At 53.4% G+C, this 15,297-nt stretch overlaps 2 protein-coding genes across 3 annotated transcripts; both read left to right on the top strand.

Annotated features, from left to right (window-relative positions):
• Nucleotides 98-1,610, top strand: HOXD12 (homeobox D12). The gene is made up of 2 exons (XM_021399756.1): nt 98-711; nt 986-1,610. Exons 1-2 carry the CDS (start codon nt 150-152, stop codon nt 1,222-1,224), a joined length of 801 nt encoding a protein of 266 aa, XP_021255431.1. The 5' UTR covers nt 98-149; the 3' UTR covers nt 1,225-1,610.
• HOXD11 (homeobox D11) lies at nt 6,491-8,878 on the top strand. 2 transcript variants are annotated; one of them, XM_021399896.1, is made up of 2 exons: nt 6,491-7,457; nt 8,048-8,878. In XM_021399896.1, the coding sequence occupies exons 1-2, from the start codon at nt 6,851-6,853 to the stop codon at nt 8,278-8,280; spliced, it is 840 nt and encodes a 279-aa protein (XP_021255571.1). In that variant the 5' UTR covers nt 6,491-6,850; the 3' UTR covers nt 8,281-8,878. The 2 variants fall into 2 exon arrangements, with proteins under 2 accessions (XP_021255571.1, XP_021255570.1); XM_021399895.1 differs by having other exon boundaries at nt 6,492-7,457; nt 8,045-8,878.

Here is a 15,297-nt window from a genome sequence, read left to right as displayed (position 1 = left end):
CACCGTGGCTCGGTGGCTGGAGGCGGTGCTGAAATTACCGGCTTTGAAGAACCTGTCTGCAAAGTTTCGTCCAATCGTTTTAGGCTTTCCGCTTATTCCCTGTTGTAACTAAATACTGCTGTAAGAACAGCTGAAGTCCTTTGTTGGAAATGTGTGATCGCAGTCTCTACAGATCTGGCTACGTTGGTTCTCTCTTGAACTTGCAATCTCCAGATTCCTTTTATTTTCCCAATTTGCGGGCTAATGGCAGTCAGTTGGCGGCTCTGCCCACCATTTCCTACCCCCGGAGCTCGATCCCGTGGACGTGCCCCAGTCCGTGCGCAGCCCAGCCGCAGGGCCACGCGTTCGGCGGCGCGGCGCAGCCGTACCTCCCCGGCTCCGTTCCAATCAGCATCAGCTCCAACAGCAACAAAGAGTGCCTGGAAGAAAACAATAAATATTACGCCCACGATGCGAGCTCCAAACAAGAGGAAAGATGCAGGCAGAGGCAATCTTTCGCAAATGACCCAACTATTACTCACGCAGCCAACTTAAAGCCCGCAAAGTATGACCACTCGAGCCTGCCGAGAAGCTTGCACGGCTCGGCCGCTCTTTTTGAAGTGAATTCCTGCACTTCCAGCCTAAAGGAGGACATCAAGAATTCGGTCAACTTGAACCTGACAGTTCAGCCCGCAGCAGTCCAGTCATGCCTCAGACCTTCAGTGCAGGATGGTATGCCTTAAATCTCTCGCTTTAGTTCGAGGCGACCTAGCGCTCCGTGCTTTCTAAGAGATGCCTGTAATTGTTTGTACCCCCACCCCCCACTCCCGTAACCCCTTCGGAACGGTGATAGCTTAACCCGACTGGGGGGTAGATTGAATCGTGCTGTCAGACGTGCTTTGCCAGGTTTTGCCGACCTAGCGTTGCCCTGTTGCCTCGCGGGTTTGTGTGTATTCTCTGTAACCCACAGCCGTGCCCCACTAAATTATCGACGTGTTTGTTGTAGGTTTGCCTTGGTGCCCCACCCAGGGGAGATCGAGAAAGAAACGGAAACCTTACACAAAACAACAAATTGCCGAATTGGAAAACGAGTTTCTCCTCAATGAGTTTATTAACCGACAGAAGAGGAAAGAACTATCGAACAGACTGAATTTAAGCGATCAGCAAGTCAAAATTTGGTTTCAGAACCGACGAATGAAAAAGAAAAGAGTGGTAATGCGTGAGCAGGCGCTTTCTATGTACTAGCGCGGCGTCCGCCCGTTCCTGCATGAACTTGTGTTCGCCCCATAGAGTAGCATGTGGTCGCGGCTGCAAGGCGGGAGCTGGGTGGTTTTCCCCATTTAAGTCAAATTCTCGAGACGCGTAGGATCCCCGTGTACATCGGCAAACCGCTGAGCTCTTAGGCAAAACGAAGAAGACGAGCCAGCCCAGCACTGAAACCAGTATTATCAGCTTTTCCCCCTTTCTTTCTCCTTTTATATAGATTTTCTCCTGCTTCTGACCCTCTCTTTCCCCGGAGAACGAGCGGTGCTAAACTAAAATCGATGTCTTTTAACTGTATGTAAACACCATTTTGCAGAAAAAAAAAAAAATAAAAGAATAACGCCTAGTAAAGACGTCAGCTCTGTAAATCCCGGCTGGTCCCTTCATGTGTTCCCCGCTTCTGAAGGCGAGCATGCGGCGCTCGCATGTTTTGTGGTTTGGAATAACCTGTTGGAGCACAGATCGCAGAAAGCGGTTTCCAAATAAACCTTTTAATTTTTTATTTTATTTTATTTTTTTACCAGCCCCGATCGCATTCAGCCGCGGCCCGGCGGAGAGGGCACGTGACGCTCGCGCAAGGCCCGCGCGTAATCCGCGCACCGGCTCCGCGCCCGCCGGCCCCATCGCTCCGCGCCCCGCGCTGCCGCCTCCCACCCCGACGGCTCGGCCCCGACGGCTGCAGCGGGACGGGCGGAGCGGAGCCCCGCGGGGTCGCCGCTCCCCGCGGGGCCGGGGCGAGGGCCTGCCCTCCGAGCCTTCCGGGAGCCGGCTCGGCCCCGGAGCAGCGGGGCGGTGTGACCGCGACCTACTCGGCCCGGTCGCATGCGGCTCTCGGCGGTGGCCTCCCCAGGTGGCCGGACCGGGTCCTGCCCTTCCTCCGCCGCTGACTTTGGCCTTGTCCAAGCGCGGCCCCAAACAAACGGGAGGGGGGGAGCGGGCGGTGCCGCTGGGGCCGGGGCAGGGGGCAGCCGGGCCTCTCAGGGCCCCGTTCACCCCGAGGTACTGCGGGAGCAGGAGAGGGGCGAGCCTGGAGGTTCGATTATTTTCTGAGGCTGTCCCCACGGCCGTTTCCGCAGAGGTTTTTATGAGGGAAAGAGGGGACTCTTTCTCTGTTTTTTTTGTCCGGTTATAAACCTCAGAGGAGAAACTCGACCAGAGAGGCTGGGAGAGGAGCCCACGCCGACCGATCATGGCTGTAGGAAGGGAATGAAATCGGTTTTTCCAGCATCCCGCTGCCCGGTGCTGTGCTGCAGCTCTCCGGCACACGGCCCCATGCTGCCGCAGGGCCGCGAGTGTGGGAGTGCTCCGGCTGAGATTGCGGGGCAGAAAAAAATCTCACGGAAATACAGCTCCTGATTAAAACGCCTTTTGGCTGCAATTTCCACGTATATCTGTTTCTAATGAAGAGGCGTTTCCACACGCGAAACCTTGGGCTGCCTCTCCCAGTAGTAATAATAATTACGCTGGCGGAGCCTGCGCTATTTTCTGGTGTATAAAGCGAGCTCAAATGTGGTTGTTTGCAGTTTACGCAACAACGCTACACAATCACAAGGCGCGGCACAAAGAAGCCATGTATTTAGCGGGCCCGTTGCCTTCCAGGAGGCAATAAACTCATTATTTCATAAAGGAGACATATCCGAGCTGAGGGCAGCGCCGCAGCCATCTTCCCGCAGCCCCAAAGTACCACCCGGGCGTGTCGGAAGGGAGAAGGAGACGCAGCCCGACCTGGAGGCGCCATTCTCGCCTCCCAGAGGGGCCAGAGCCCACCTCGCTGCGGGCAGAGATTAGCGGGGCCGGAGGGCAGCGCTGCCCGCATCCGTGGGAGCCCTCGGGGCGCGCAGCCCCGGCGCACTGCGGGCAGTGGGAGGCTCTTCCCTCGGCAGCGGTCCTCTAATTAAGAAAACTGGAAGCAACCCCAACGATGCGAACCGGGAGAAAGGCGAAAAACAGATAAAGAGCTTTTTTTATTCCTTCTGGAATACTACTCAGGCCCTTGAGAAAACAGAGTCTTTGTGCCGCCCTTCTCTGTCCCACCCCGGTACAGCCGTAGCCTTTCCCCCATTTGTGATGCGAAACCCGAAGAGGACTGGGATGGAAAGATGGGAAATGCAATGGATTATTCATTAAACGCATCCGATCCACGACGACGGCTGAATGCGTACTGCCAGTCAGAGCCGCCCTCGGAAGGAGAAATAGGTTACAAAGCAGGGAGACGGGGTCTGAAACGCGACGTGCTGCAGAACTCTGTGCATTACGTGTGTCTGTGCGTCCCTGTGCACGCCTTGCACATATCTGAGCATCAGCGGGCACACGCAGGGAACACGCATCTGCGGGACAAAATGGTGCACACAGACGTGCGCACACGGCAGGTTCCGGCTGCTCATCCGAAGCTGCGAGCGACGACAGTCGTTGAGGGCACTCGGGGAGGCACTCACACACGCACAGGCACACGCACACACACGTGTGGCAGATCACGCACCCGCCCCGTGCGCGCACCCCGGGCACATGTGAGCACACGCGTGCCCGCCTGCGGGCGCGGCCCCGGGGGTGAGCGCAGGAGCTGCGGCGCGTACCCCCGACCCTGGGTTGGGCGGTGCGGGTGCCGCAGCCGTATCTCCGCGCGGTGCCGCGGTCCGGGGTGACGGTGGGCACCCATCGGCTGCGCCCGTGCCCACGTCCCCCCGCAGCGGGCGGCGGTGCCTTTATTGACTCCGACATCACCGTCTTCGCATTCCGACCGCAGCCCCAAGGAGATAAAGCCCTTCCGAGGGGGGCTGCGCGTTTGATAAGGCTGCGAACGCAACTCGGCTCGTTGGAAATGGCTCTGGATGCCTTTGTGCTTCCTAAAAGAGCATAAATAATTAAAGTTTGGCAGGGAGGAAAAGCTTTCTTGCAGAACTGTAGTGGCAATAAATGAAATGACTCAGAATCTCTTCTCCAGTCGGTTTTTACGAGAGCTGCCAGACAGTGTCTGTTCACGTTCTCCAGATACTAGGGGCGCCATAACAAAGTTAAGGTCAAGTTAGTGTCTTATCTTGGGTGGCACGGAGCGCCGCATCTCCGCCAGCCGCGCCCGCACCTCCTCTCCCGCAAGGTCCGCGGGGCGCCCGCACCGCCACGGAGGGCTTTTGGAAATGCCACTAGGAGCGAAACCCTTGGTGATCCCACGCAGCGGTTGCAGATGTTTCAAGACGCCTAACGGTAAAGTATGCGCCCGGCCGTGGACAAGACGAGCATTTGTGTTGCGATGCGATGTAACGGGAGCGAGGCAAACAACGGGGGGATGCGATGCTCGGAGCTGGGCTGGGGACCGACCCCGGGGTGGAGGCTCCGGCGGGTGGGGACCCCCGGCTCTGCTCTATTGTGGAAGGGGTTCTGCTGCGGTATTGGGCTCCCGCTCCCGACTCGGATCGCTTTTTAAGGGGTTGTTTCCTACAAGGTCTGTTTTCGTATTAACAAATCGTCGCCATGTCTTTGAACTTGAATTAGTTGAAACCGGTTGGCTCCTGCGCCGACACATAATTGATGCTGGGCTCGCTGCATCGAAAGCAAGGTGCGGGGTTCTGGCTGAGGAACAATTTGTTGCCTGAGCGGTGAAGAAAACGACCTTTCTGAGGGTCCCAGAGCCAGTCCCGCTGTGAGCCCGGTCTCAGCCCTGGGGCACGACCCACGGCTCTGCGGTGATGGACGCAGGAGCCATTTTAGCTGCGCAGGCATCGTTTTTGGGAGGTGGTTCGTGTGTCGTGGCAAAATCGAGAAGGCTTGAACATTCCTGGTAAAGGGAGGAAATGGTGGCTTTGTGTCGTGGTTTCTGGTGATAACTGGTGATAGCGAAAGGCTCTCTACTGGCAGCCATTTGTGGCGTGAGGTGGTCTGAAAGCGAGGCGTCAGGGCAACACCACAGTGCTGTATGAGGGGGAAAAAGAGAGAATAAAAAGGATGAGCTCCATCTGATCAGCTGGATTCGGGTCTCTCGGTTTCGTAAGGGCCGGGGGCTGCACTGCAGGAGCCCCTGCGGCAGCCCTCGCCCGTTTTGGAGGAACAGGCGCGGAGGGGCCGTGGCGGCGGGCGGGGGCAGGTTGCGGGTCTGGATGCGGGGTCTGGCTGGGGGGCCGGGTTGAGGATCTCCATCCGGACCTGTCTGCAGCGCGGGGCTGCGGCTGCCCGAACCCGGTCCCGTCAGAGCCACGGGCTTTCTCCGCGCGCCTCGGTGCTGCGGGCCGGTCCTTACTTCCCTACCTGGGTGGCGGCCGCCTCTGGGAAGCAGCTCGGGGCCTGGGGGCTGCACGGAGCGCCCGGAGGTGTCCGGGTGTCGGGGAGCGACCCTGGCGGGCCTGAGAGCTCGGATGGATTGCAGGTTGGTTTGGAGAGCGGCATATGGCAGGACTGCTGTGGCTATGCTGTGCGGTGATGGAAAAAGGCATTCCCATAGAGAGCTGGCAAACGTTGCTGGAATGAGGAGCTGCTCGAGCACCGGGCTGTTGCTGGTGCGTATTGTTTACTCCGTTCCCTTTTCAGTCTTTGTGACCCGGTTTGCGCTCGTCTATTTTAAATAATATTTCAAGGAGAAAGAGAAAGTGGGTAGAAGGGAGCCCTCGAAGGCAGGGCAGGGCAGGGCAGGGCAGGGCAGGGCTGCGGGCGCTGTGCGTGCCGCCTGCTCCCGGCCCCGCTCTTCCCTTCCAATGAAAGTGAAGGTTTGGTGGGAGTTGGAGGCACGAACAGAGGTCACTTTGTGCGCGGCTCTGCTTCCAAGGAAAGCGTGCTTGTGTGCTTCTCCCCCTGCCCCGGCCCTTCTCCTGCCAGAAGAGCCCCAAAGTGTCTCCCCTTCCCGAGACCCGCTGCTGAGAGATGTTCTCTTTGCATCTTTCTCCTTGCAGCTCGCCCACGGCGCCCTCGCACAAACGCTTGGTGCTCGGGCTCGAGCGAGGGAACACGAGGCGCTCTGGGATCGCAGTTTCGGGACGGATTTGGGTGCCAGCCTCGGAGTGCCGGAGCCGGGCGGGCAGATACGCTCGGACCTCAGAGCGCGTGAATGGGACTCGGCCGCGCCGCGTGAACAGCACCCGGCGGCCGCCACCGGCAGAGCCGCTCCCGCTAACGAGCAGCGATCACATTACAGAGGCCCGGTGCCCGGCTCGGAGCCCGCACCGCGGCCCAGAGTTCGCCTTCCCCGACGGAGGCTCCCGGGCGGGCGGCGGCGATGCGGGGGGGGCCGCGCCGCGGGGCCCCGCACCCGGCGGAGGCGGCGGGCGGGCGGCGGGCAGGGCGGCGCGGCCCCAGGTGAACGCCCGCAGCACCTCGGGCACCGCTCGGCCGCCGGAGAAGGAGGGGAAAAGGCGAGCGGGGCCGCCCGCTCATCTCTCCGTGCCGGGAGGGCTGTTTGGAGAGATCTCGGGAGCCGTTCCGAGGGGCCGATATAGATATAAGGACATTTCTACATTGCGTCACGTGACATAATTACCACTAGAATCAATCAAGATGAATTGCACGTCAGCACACGGTGGGGATTTTTTCTTAGTTGATCCTGTCCAAAGCCTCTTGTGCAATAGATGGATCTCGTTCAATGCATTGAAGCCTCCCGGTCGCTCGCAATCGCGAAAAGGAAGACATGACCGAGTTTGACGATTGCAGTCACGGCGCATCCAATATGTATCTGCCAGGGTGCGCTTATTACGTCTCGCCCTCAGACTTCTCGACGAAACCCTCTTTTTTGTCGCAATCGTCTTCCTGTCAAATGACTTTTCCTTATTCTTCTAATTTACCTCATGTCCAACCTGTGCGCGAAGTGGCATTCAGGGAATACGGATTAGAGCGCAGCAAATGGCAGTACAGGGGCAGTTACGCTCCCTATTACTCAGCTGAAGAGGTGATGCACAGGGACTTTCTGCAGCCCGCGAACAGGAGGACGGAAATGTTATTCAAAACGGACCCCGTGTGCGGCCACCACGGAGCGTCCCCCGCCGCCTCCAACTTCTACAGCTCGGTGGGGAGGAACGGCATCCTGCCGCAGGGCTTCGACCAGTTCTACGAGCCGGCCCCCGCTCCCCCGTACCAGCAGCAGTCCGAGGGCGAGGGGGACGCGGACAAGGGCGACCTGAAGCCCCAGCACAGCGCCTGCAGCAAGGCACCTTCCAGCCAGGAGAAGAAAGTGACAACGGCGAGCGGAGCCGCTTCCCCTCCCGGTGAGGCTGTTGCAGAGAAGAGCAACAGTTCAGGTAGGTATCGGCGGTGACGCGGGGGCAAGAGTACAAGGCCGACACTTTGTCAAGCCGCATTTTATGTGCCATTTTATAAGCATCCAAAGGATTTTATATATCCTATAAGATTTCCTTCACCGTTGTAAAGCGTGTTTACGATAGGAAACCAATTTAGGTGGGCTTAAGGTATTCTCGGAAGAGGATATTAATTGTTATTAAATTGTTGATTTGGCGGGGGGCGGACGGCGAGATCTCACAGGTAGCGCTCGGAGCTGCCTCCGCGGTGCAGCCTGAACTCTTCGTTTGTTTGGGGCGGGGGTGGGGGCGAAAGGACTTGGAGAAACTTGGAATATTTCCAGCCTATTTAAATATCTCTCGGTAGCGCTCGAAGTGCTCTCTTTTAAGGAGAAGTTGGGAAATATTCTTTTTTTTTTTTTTTTTTTTTTTTCCCCCCCCCGTGACAACCGGAGAGCAAAAGCCCGGGGATGTTATCGGAGCTGCTGGAGGGCTGCTTCCCGGGCGGGGGGACACGGCAAAAGTCTGAGCTCTTCTCAGCCGAGCGCGGTCGTATTCTGCATAAATCAGCGTTTTCTCTTTAATTTCAGCAGTTCCTCAGCGATCGAGGAAAAAGAGGTGTCCCTATACCAAATATCAGATAAGAGAACTGGAACGTGAGTTTTTCTTCAACGTGTACATAAACAAAGAGAAAAGACTGCAGTTGTCCAGAATGCTCAACCTCACTGACCGGCAAGTCAAAATCTGGTTCCAGAATCGAAGGATGAAAGAAAAGAAACTGAACAGAGATCGACTCCAATATTTCACTGGAAATCCCTTGTTTTGAGGAAAAAAAAAGAAAAGAAAAGAAAAAAAAAGAAAAAAATTCAAGGAAAAAAATTTTTAAAAAATCGAGAGAGAAAGAGAAAACGAAGAAAGAAGAAGAAAAAAAGAATCCCTCAGTCAGTCTGACCTGCCATCCGAATGCAAAGTGAATGGGTTTACATGACACAGCCACCCGGCGGAACTCAAAGTTTCATTTCCATGTGCAGCTCTACACGCTGAATGGCCACTGGAGATTTCGGGGCTTGGCGGAGCAGATTCCTGCTAAGGGAACCTGGGGTAAATCCAGCTGTTCATTCTCAAGTGGTTCTCGCCAAAGGTGCTATCTTTTTCCTCTCCCACAGTACCAGCAATGGACCTGCAGTGTGTCTGGTAGTTTTTGCTTACAATTCATTGAGTTCGGGGGGGGCTATGTTGTTGCTTTTGAGCTAGGGTAACACTTTCCTCCCTTTAAGTGAATGCGGTTTATTTAAGAGATGGTAAATGTACGTTCGCTATATATAAAATATATATATATATGTTTCTATTGTCATCCAAAAGCATGGGCCACTGTCTTTTTCATGTGAATAAATGGTTTCTAGTAAAGTTAAGGTTATAACTTCCGTGCACTGTATGGATTTCCATCTCCGAAGGATCCCGGGCTAGAGCCAAGTTCAGTTAAATAATGACGGGAGGGAGCCAAGGCGGATTACTCTAAATGCATTTTAAATAAATAATAGCTCAGCTCTCTGGCTCTGCCTTTGTAGATACGCGTAAGCGAGCTGCTCCCTCCCCAGTGCGAGGCAGAGAGAGCACGGCTGCCCGCAGCCCGTCATTGCGGCTGGAGCCATTACTATAAACAACGAAAAGGGCTTTTAACTGGTCAGGCCCCCGGTAAGCCCCGAACCCCCAACGCCAATGAGTGTTTACTTGCAGCGCAGGCTGAGGCAGAGCGAGGGCTCCGAGCGGCTGAGACAAGAGGGAGCTATAAAGCGTCGGCGCTCGTGGGGAGGAAAAACCTGCGGAGCGGAGGGGTGGGTCTCGGAGCCGCGGGGCTGCGCGGGGGCCGGCGGAGGTCCCCCCGCTTTGTACGGCGTGACCCGGCTGGGCTGTTTGCGAAACCTTGAACTGTCTAGACAACACCATAAAAGCCGAGGTTCTAAACAGCTTAATTGGGTTATATTATACACCTTCTGGTGGGTGAAAAAGAGATTTCCGCAATGTGCAATAAAGGCGAGGAGTGAGAAAAGAATTTGGTTTTTTGAATAGGACGGAGCGGCTCTCGTTACTCTCGTGTTCGCGGAAGGCAAAAGTGTGCAAATAAGTCAGGAACAGCCCTAGAATTTAAAAAAAAAAAAAAAAAAAACCGAGAGAGGGAAGCGGAGGGAGGCACGGCTGAGAAAGAAAAATTTGAAAAACCCCTTAGCAAGAAAAACATAAGTGTATGCCTTTGAACTTCCAAAATGTCAAGGTCATCACCTTTAACCTTTCTGAATAATTAGGCGCCTTAAGGTTCCTCTCTTATTTTCCACCACCACCCACCCTCTCTCTGTCTCCCTCTCTCTCGCTCACCCTCACGCCCCACACACGCACGCACATGGCCGTGTCAGCGCCCCGCAACGCGCAGCGCCCGGCCGACCGAGGGGAGCGGCTCCGCGGTGCGGAGAGCCCGACCGGCCCCGCGCCCCGACCCTTCCGCTGCCGGGCCCGACAATTTTTAAGAAAAAAAAAATCCTAAAGAACCAAATAATGCTTTTGTCGCTCCGGATAAAACGCGGGGGCGGGAAGAAACGCTTGGCAACGTAGTGAGAAAGATGCGATTTCGGCAGTTTTCCCCCGGCTGCGCGTTCCCCACAAAGCCCATTAATTAGGAGCTCTCGGAGCGGCGCGGATTTCATTCCTCCCGACCTTCCAGCAGCGTTCTCGCGTCTCTCCCGAGTCCCAATCCACAGGGCGAGAGCAGGGCGATCGCTTTCCGTTCCCCGTAGTGCTCTAAGCGTCCGTCTTAGGGGATTCCGATCCCTTTAAAATGTTCCCACACCGCAAAAGAGGGCCGCGGAAACCTAACCACCCCGGCATTAATCTTGCATAAATGCTCAATTATAGCAGCTTTAGGTTTCTATTTAGAAAGAAAGGGAGAAAGCCGTGACCGACAGCAAATGGAGCGGCCGGGAGGGAGGCGGCTGCTCCTCCATCCGGAGCCACACGAGGGCGCATCGCTGCTGCACTGCGCCGTCCTCGTGCTCCGGTATATTTCCTCCTAATAATAATTCCACCGCTAATAAAACATCTAATATATAAGTAACGAGAAGATTTCAGGGCCTTCCAAATGAGAAAATAAAGCATCAAAAAGATTTATTAAACAAATAACCCGTAACCGTGACGTGCTCGAGAAATATGCCAATTTAAAAGAAATTTTGGTGCTCGTAATCTTTTATAACGCATCCGAGCTTTAAAAAAAATCCCATAATTTTAAGAAAAAAAAAAAACGATATTCAGAATTCGTTCCCTAGAACGAAAACCTATTTACTCCTTTCAGGACGGCCTCAACGCGGCTAGAACAAAAGTAATATAAATCCCAGGCTCTGCCACTGTTTATCTTTCGTTTTTTACTGAAGGCTTTTCTTAAATAAACCTTTCGATACAGAAAGCGTAATTTTAAAAACGCGTTTTATTTAAACGCGGCTTTAACGTGAGGTGCTGAGAGCGCTTATTTTTTTTATGGACAGGCAGAGACTAAAGCGAAAAGAAGACGTTTTTAATATCCGAACATCACCTTGCCAAGCCTCTGCTGATTGCAATCCCCCTCCTTAACAACACTACGGAGATCTATTAAAATGAAACTAGAGATTAGAAAATTAAAGCGGAGCTCATGAATTCCCTGGGCTTTCTCCAGCGACCGAGCGCGTTCCGTTTCGCTGTTCCGTGCTCTCTGTTTTTTGTCCTCCAATGCGTACTTTTCTCAGAACCTCCCCAGGAAAGGGCTCCGCTTCTTTCTGCTCAGCTGCGGGATTCACCGAAATCTATTTCTGCTGCTCAGCCGCGTTCCTCGCTGCCAGAGCCCCGCATCCCGTGAAAGCATTTGTTGGCACTCTGTCCGCTGGGTTTGGGGGTGGCTTTTTGTTGCTGTTGTTTGGTTGGTTTTTTTTTGTTTTTTTTTTTTAGAAGTTCATTGTTAACAGTTTCCTAGAAATAGCCTTTCCGTCTGCGATACACCAGCATTGTGCAGCCACAGATCCTCAGGTCCCTGGCGCCACAAGAGCCCCTTTTGAGCCCAACACAGAGCCCGGAGGAACCCCCCTGCTCTCGGCGGAGATACCTATTTCGAGAGGGGGGCATTCAGCAAAGTTTTCCCGTTTGTTTTCCTGGCGTTCGGGGCTTCTTGGGAAAGCCCGCACCGACCCCAGCGCCTTCGGGCTCCCACGTGAAGTTTCAGCCCCTCGCAATTAGCGCGGCCGCTCTCAGAGGATGTGAACGGCTGATTGGAGCCGGGTGTGTTGTTAATTTAAAAAAAAAAAAAAAAAAAAAAAAAAACCTTGAATACGGGAACGCCACTTTGTTCCTTTTTTTTTTTTTTGATTCGGCTTGTTAATGTGATGGTTCTGTCAGAGTCGATCATCTCTTGTATCCTTTCTCCCCCCTCCCCTCCTCGTTTCTCTGCTTTATTCCTTCAGAAAGAAAAGGCTGGGAGCTATTTCCGAACGCCTTTGAGCTTGCCCCTTCAGGAGGGCGAGAGGGGCATTTGCTTCTTTGCTGATTGAACCTCAGATTCAGCAGCAGTCTGCCGAAAGTCAAACATGCCGGGATGCAGCCGGATCGCCTACCGGTCTGCACGCCAAAATCCCGTAGGGATAAGGCTGTGCCCCTGCGCGGAGATATGGGAATACAACAGAGGGAGGCTGAGTCTGTGGGCGAAGCCGGAATACGGTGGGTGCTGCCGTGCGCTCCCCAGAGCAGAAACAGCACCTCTGAAGCAATGGGCGGCGAGGAATTTTGTTTATTTTATAAGGTGTTGTATTTGGGAAAAGGCGTAGTGCCATCAGGGCGCTCCTGCCCCCCACCCGCGGTCAGAAAAATCCAGGGAATCCGAGCCCCCGGCCGAGTCGCCGACTCTTTCTATGAAAACATGGCACACGGAGCTCTGGGCAGCGTGACAGCCGCGTTATTAAAAGAAGAGAGGTCACAATACTGTAGCCAATATATTTTTTTTCCCTTTAAATAAAAACTATCCTTCAATCTCCCCGCCATGTAACAGAGCCGTATAAAATACACAGCCCGCGCGCTTAAAGACGCCCTAAATAAAATGCTGGAATCGAGTAAATGAAAGCAATTTGACTAAAAGCTTCCTGGGCTCCAGCCTATTTTAAAGGCAGATATTTCTCGCAATACCTTTGTTACTGAAGGCATCTGCGAAATATCCAGCCTCTCCCATCCCCCCCCATAATGAGACACAAACACAGCAAATTGCAACGATGGGAATCGTCAGCACGGTCGAGAAAAACATCATATCACGAGTAATAAGGTTTAGGAAGATAAGGCGGAGAAATGAAAGCCCACCGGCACGTCTGGTAACCTCCGGGTTTTAGCCCTGACATTTGCTAGAGGAGAAATCTGTAATGTCCACCTATGCTTTATTACAAACAGTAATTTACATCTGCATGGAGCCATTGGTAGGGTTTTTTTTTTCCTTCCCTCATTCGGAAAAATATGGGGCTCTGAGAGCAAAACCTTTATATTAATGTAGACTGTATATCTCATTTATTGCACGATATTGATTTATTTATTAATGTTAATTACTTGATTCCATTTTAATATGATTTAAAACAATAGTGACATTAAATGCCCAGAGCCTAAGTCTCCAGCTCCCCAGCGGCTCTCGCATGTTTATTCAACTTCTATTTACATCAAACTTAAACTTTCCTTCTATTCATTTTCAATAAAAAGTCGCTGCCCGTTTCTCAGACCCCCCCTCGTGATTTATCATGGGCGAAGGGTCCTTTCGGAGCTGTTTGGCGGCCCTGAATACGAAATTTAAATCACGATCATCACAGCCATCATCTCGCTTTCCGTGCGGTGGCACGGAAGAAATTCATATCTTCAATTACAAAAATCAAAGAGCCCTCCCGTCTAAGCGGCGGCCGAGGGCAGGCCGGCTCAGCCCTGCCTGGGGGGTGGCCCGGGCCGCCCGCACCTCCGCTGCCGCGCAGCTCTCCGCGGCCCTCCGCGCCCTGCCCGCGGCCGGGGTGTTTCTGGAACCCCCTTTTTTTTTTTTTTTTCTTTTCCGAAAGTGTAAATAAAGATTACGAAAGAGCCGTTTGATGGGCATAAAATTCCCGATTAGATGTCACAGTCAAGCCTTAAACCGCGTCGAGGAAAATAGTATTTGGTGGCTTTAAACTCTGTGGGTCGTCCGGGCTGTTGTTGGAGAAGAGGAAATTGCTAGAAAGCGAGGGGGGGACGCGGCGCTCCGAGGCTCCTCCGCAGCTCTCCCCCGGCTCGGCCAAATCTTAGCAATGGCTCTGATCGTGATCTTAAATGCGCCGAGCCGGGAGCTGCCCCTTCCCCGCTCGGAGCGCGGTGGCGGAGGGCTGCGGGGCAGCGCCGAGCCGGGAGGCGGCGGATCGAGGAAGGTAATGTTTAAACTGCGGCAACACAGGAGCCGGGGACGGCGGCTGTAAAAGGCGCTGCCTCTTAACCTGACAATGATGTTGTATTTGAACAGCTGCGATAAGGTTTTAAAAGGGTCTGTCTCATTGCCACAGCGAAATTTTAAATGGGGTTATTGTTTCCAGCAACGCAAAGTGTGCGGGAGAGAGCACAGCAGCCGAGCGCCAGGAAACCAGGGAGAAGTGGAGCCCACGCTGCTGGAAAACGCGTGTTTGGAGCCGGGCGAAGGTCGCAGATAGGGATTTAAAAATCCTTCCCCGTGCAGCTGCGCTGTGGGGCCGGCGGGGTTCTGCGGGCGGAGAGGGCCCACAGCGGCCCGTGCGTCCGGCACGGGAACCACCAACAAGTTCACTGCGGGGGGGGTCCCCGGCCTCGGCCCCTGGTTGGGGACAGATTAAAAAAAAAGGAAGAAAAAAAGAAAGAAGGAAATAAAGTAAAAAAAAAAAAAAGGGGGGGGGGGGGGGGGGGGAGAAAGAAAGAAAAGGAGGGGAAGAGAAAGGAAAGATAAGGAAAAAGTGGGAAAAAAAAAAAAGAGTTGGTGCCATCACTGTTTAAAATGTAACAGGTTCGGGTGTAAATATGGGTTCGAAGCTGGGGGAAAAACAGTAAAATGCGCAGAGAGTGCTGAGATGCGGAAATCTCACTTGCCGTGCAGGCACTTAGCGTTACCCCCCGTATTCCTGTGATCATTTTCCTGTATTCCATCTGCAGCGATCATTCTTTCCCAAAATAAAATAAAATAAGCAAGAAAGGAAAGGGAAAAGTTGCAGGAGCAGTGGCAGTAAGCGCCTGGCTCTCGGTGTTTCTGGCAGCAGTGCTGCAGAAGGGGGGGATGATCTCTCTGGTGCTTTCAGTTTCCAGGGCAAGAGAAAACACATTCATTTTTATTTTCTTTTCACAAGGCGTAGAGAGAGAGCGTTGTGAAATAATTCGAGGAATGCATTGTAACCATAAACCCCAACTTCTGACAAAAGTATGGCTTTTAATATTTGACGATTTGTGTTAAAACAAAAATTGACCTTCTCGGTGAGCAGCGAGGAAAAAAATCAATAGCATAATTTTCAATAATTCATAACGCGAACGCCATTATGCTAAATCTTAACTATTAATCTTATCCTTTACAAAGTCTCGATTGATTTGCTAATAAAATATCTTCCCGTGTGTGGCAACAGAGGGTATAACTCTTTAAAAAGCTCCAGAAGCAAGAAAATTACCAAGTCGCCCAAGAATGTAGATGAGGATTTTATTGATCGCCCCTGATTCTTCTTAATACGCATTAATAAATTCCGCAACCTTTTGTACCTCGCACTTGTCAGGAAGCGATGCTGTTACGGCGAGGGGAGGCACGATGGCCGCTGCGCTCCGGGCCGCGCCG

The sequence above is a fragment of the Numida meleagris genome, chromosome 5 (assembly GCF_002078875.1).
Source record: "Numida meleagris isolate 19003 breed g44 Domestic line chromosome 5, NumMel1.0, whole genome shotgun sequence".
In the NCBI taxonomy this organism is placed as follows: Eukaryota; Metazoa; Chordata; class Aves; order Galliformes; family Numididae; genus Numida; species Numida meleagris.
This window is presented reverse-complemented; position numbering and strand designations above follow the sequence as displayed.

Coding starts and splice junctions, on each gene's coding strand:
- HOXD11 (XM_021399895.1), top strand. CDS start 6,851: ATGACCGAGTTTGACGATTGCAGTCACGGCGCATCCAATATGTATCTG. Junction 7,458..8,044: donor AGAGAAGAGCAACAGTTCAG/GTAGGTATCGGC, acceptor CTTTAATTTCAG/CAGTTCCTCAGCGATCGAGG.
- HOXD12 (XM_021399756.1), top strand. CDS start 150: ATGTGTGATCGCAGTCTCTACAGATCTGGCTACGTTGGTTCTCTCTTG. Junction 712..985: donor CAGACCTTCAGTGCAGGATG/GTATGCCTTAAA, acceptor TGTTTGTTGTAG/GTTTGCCTTGGTGCCCCACC.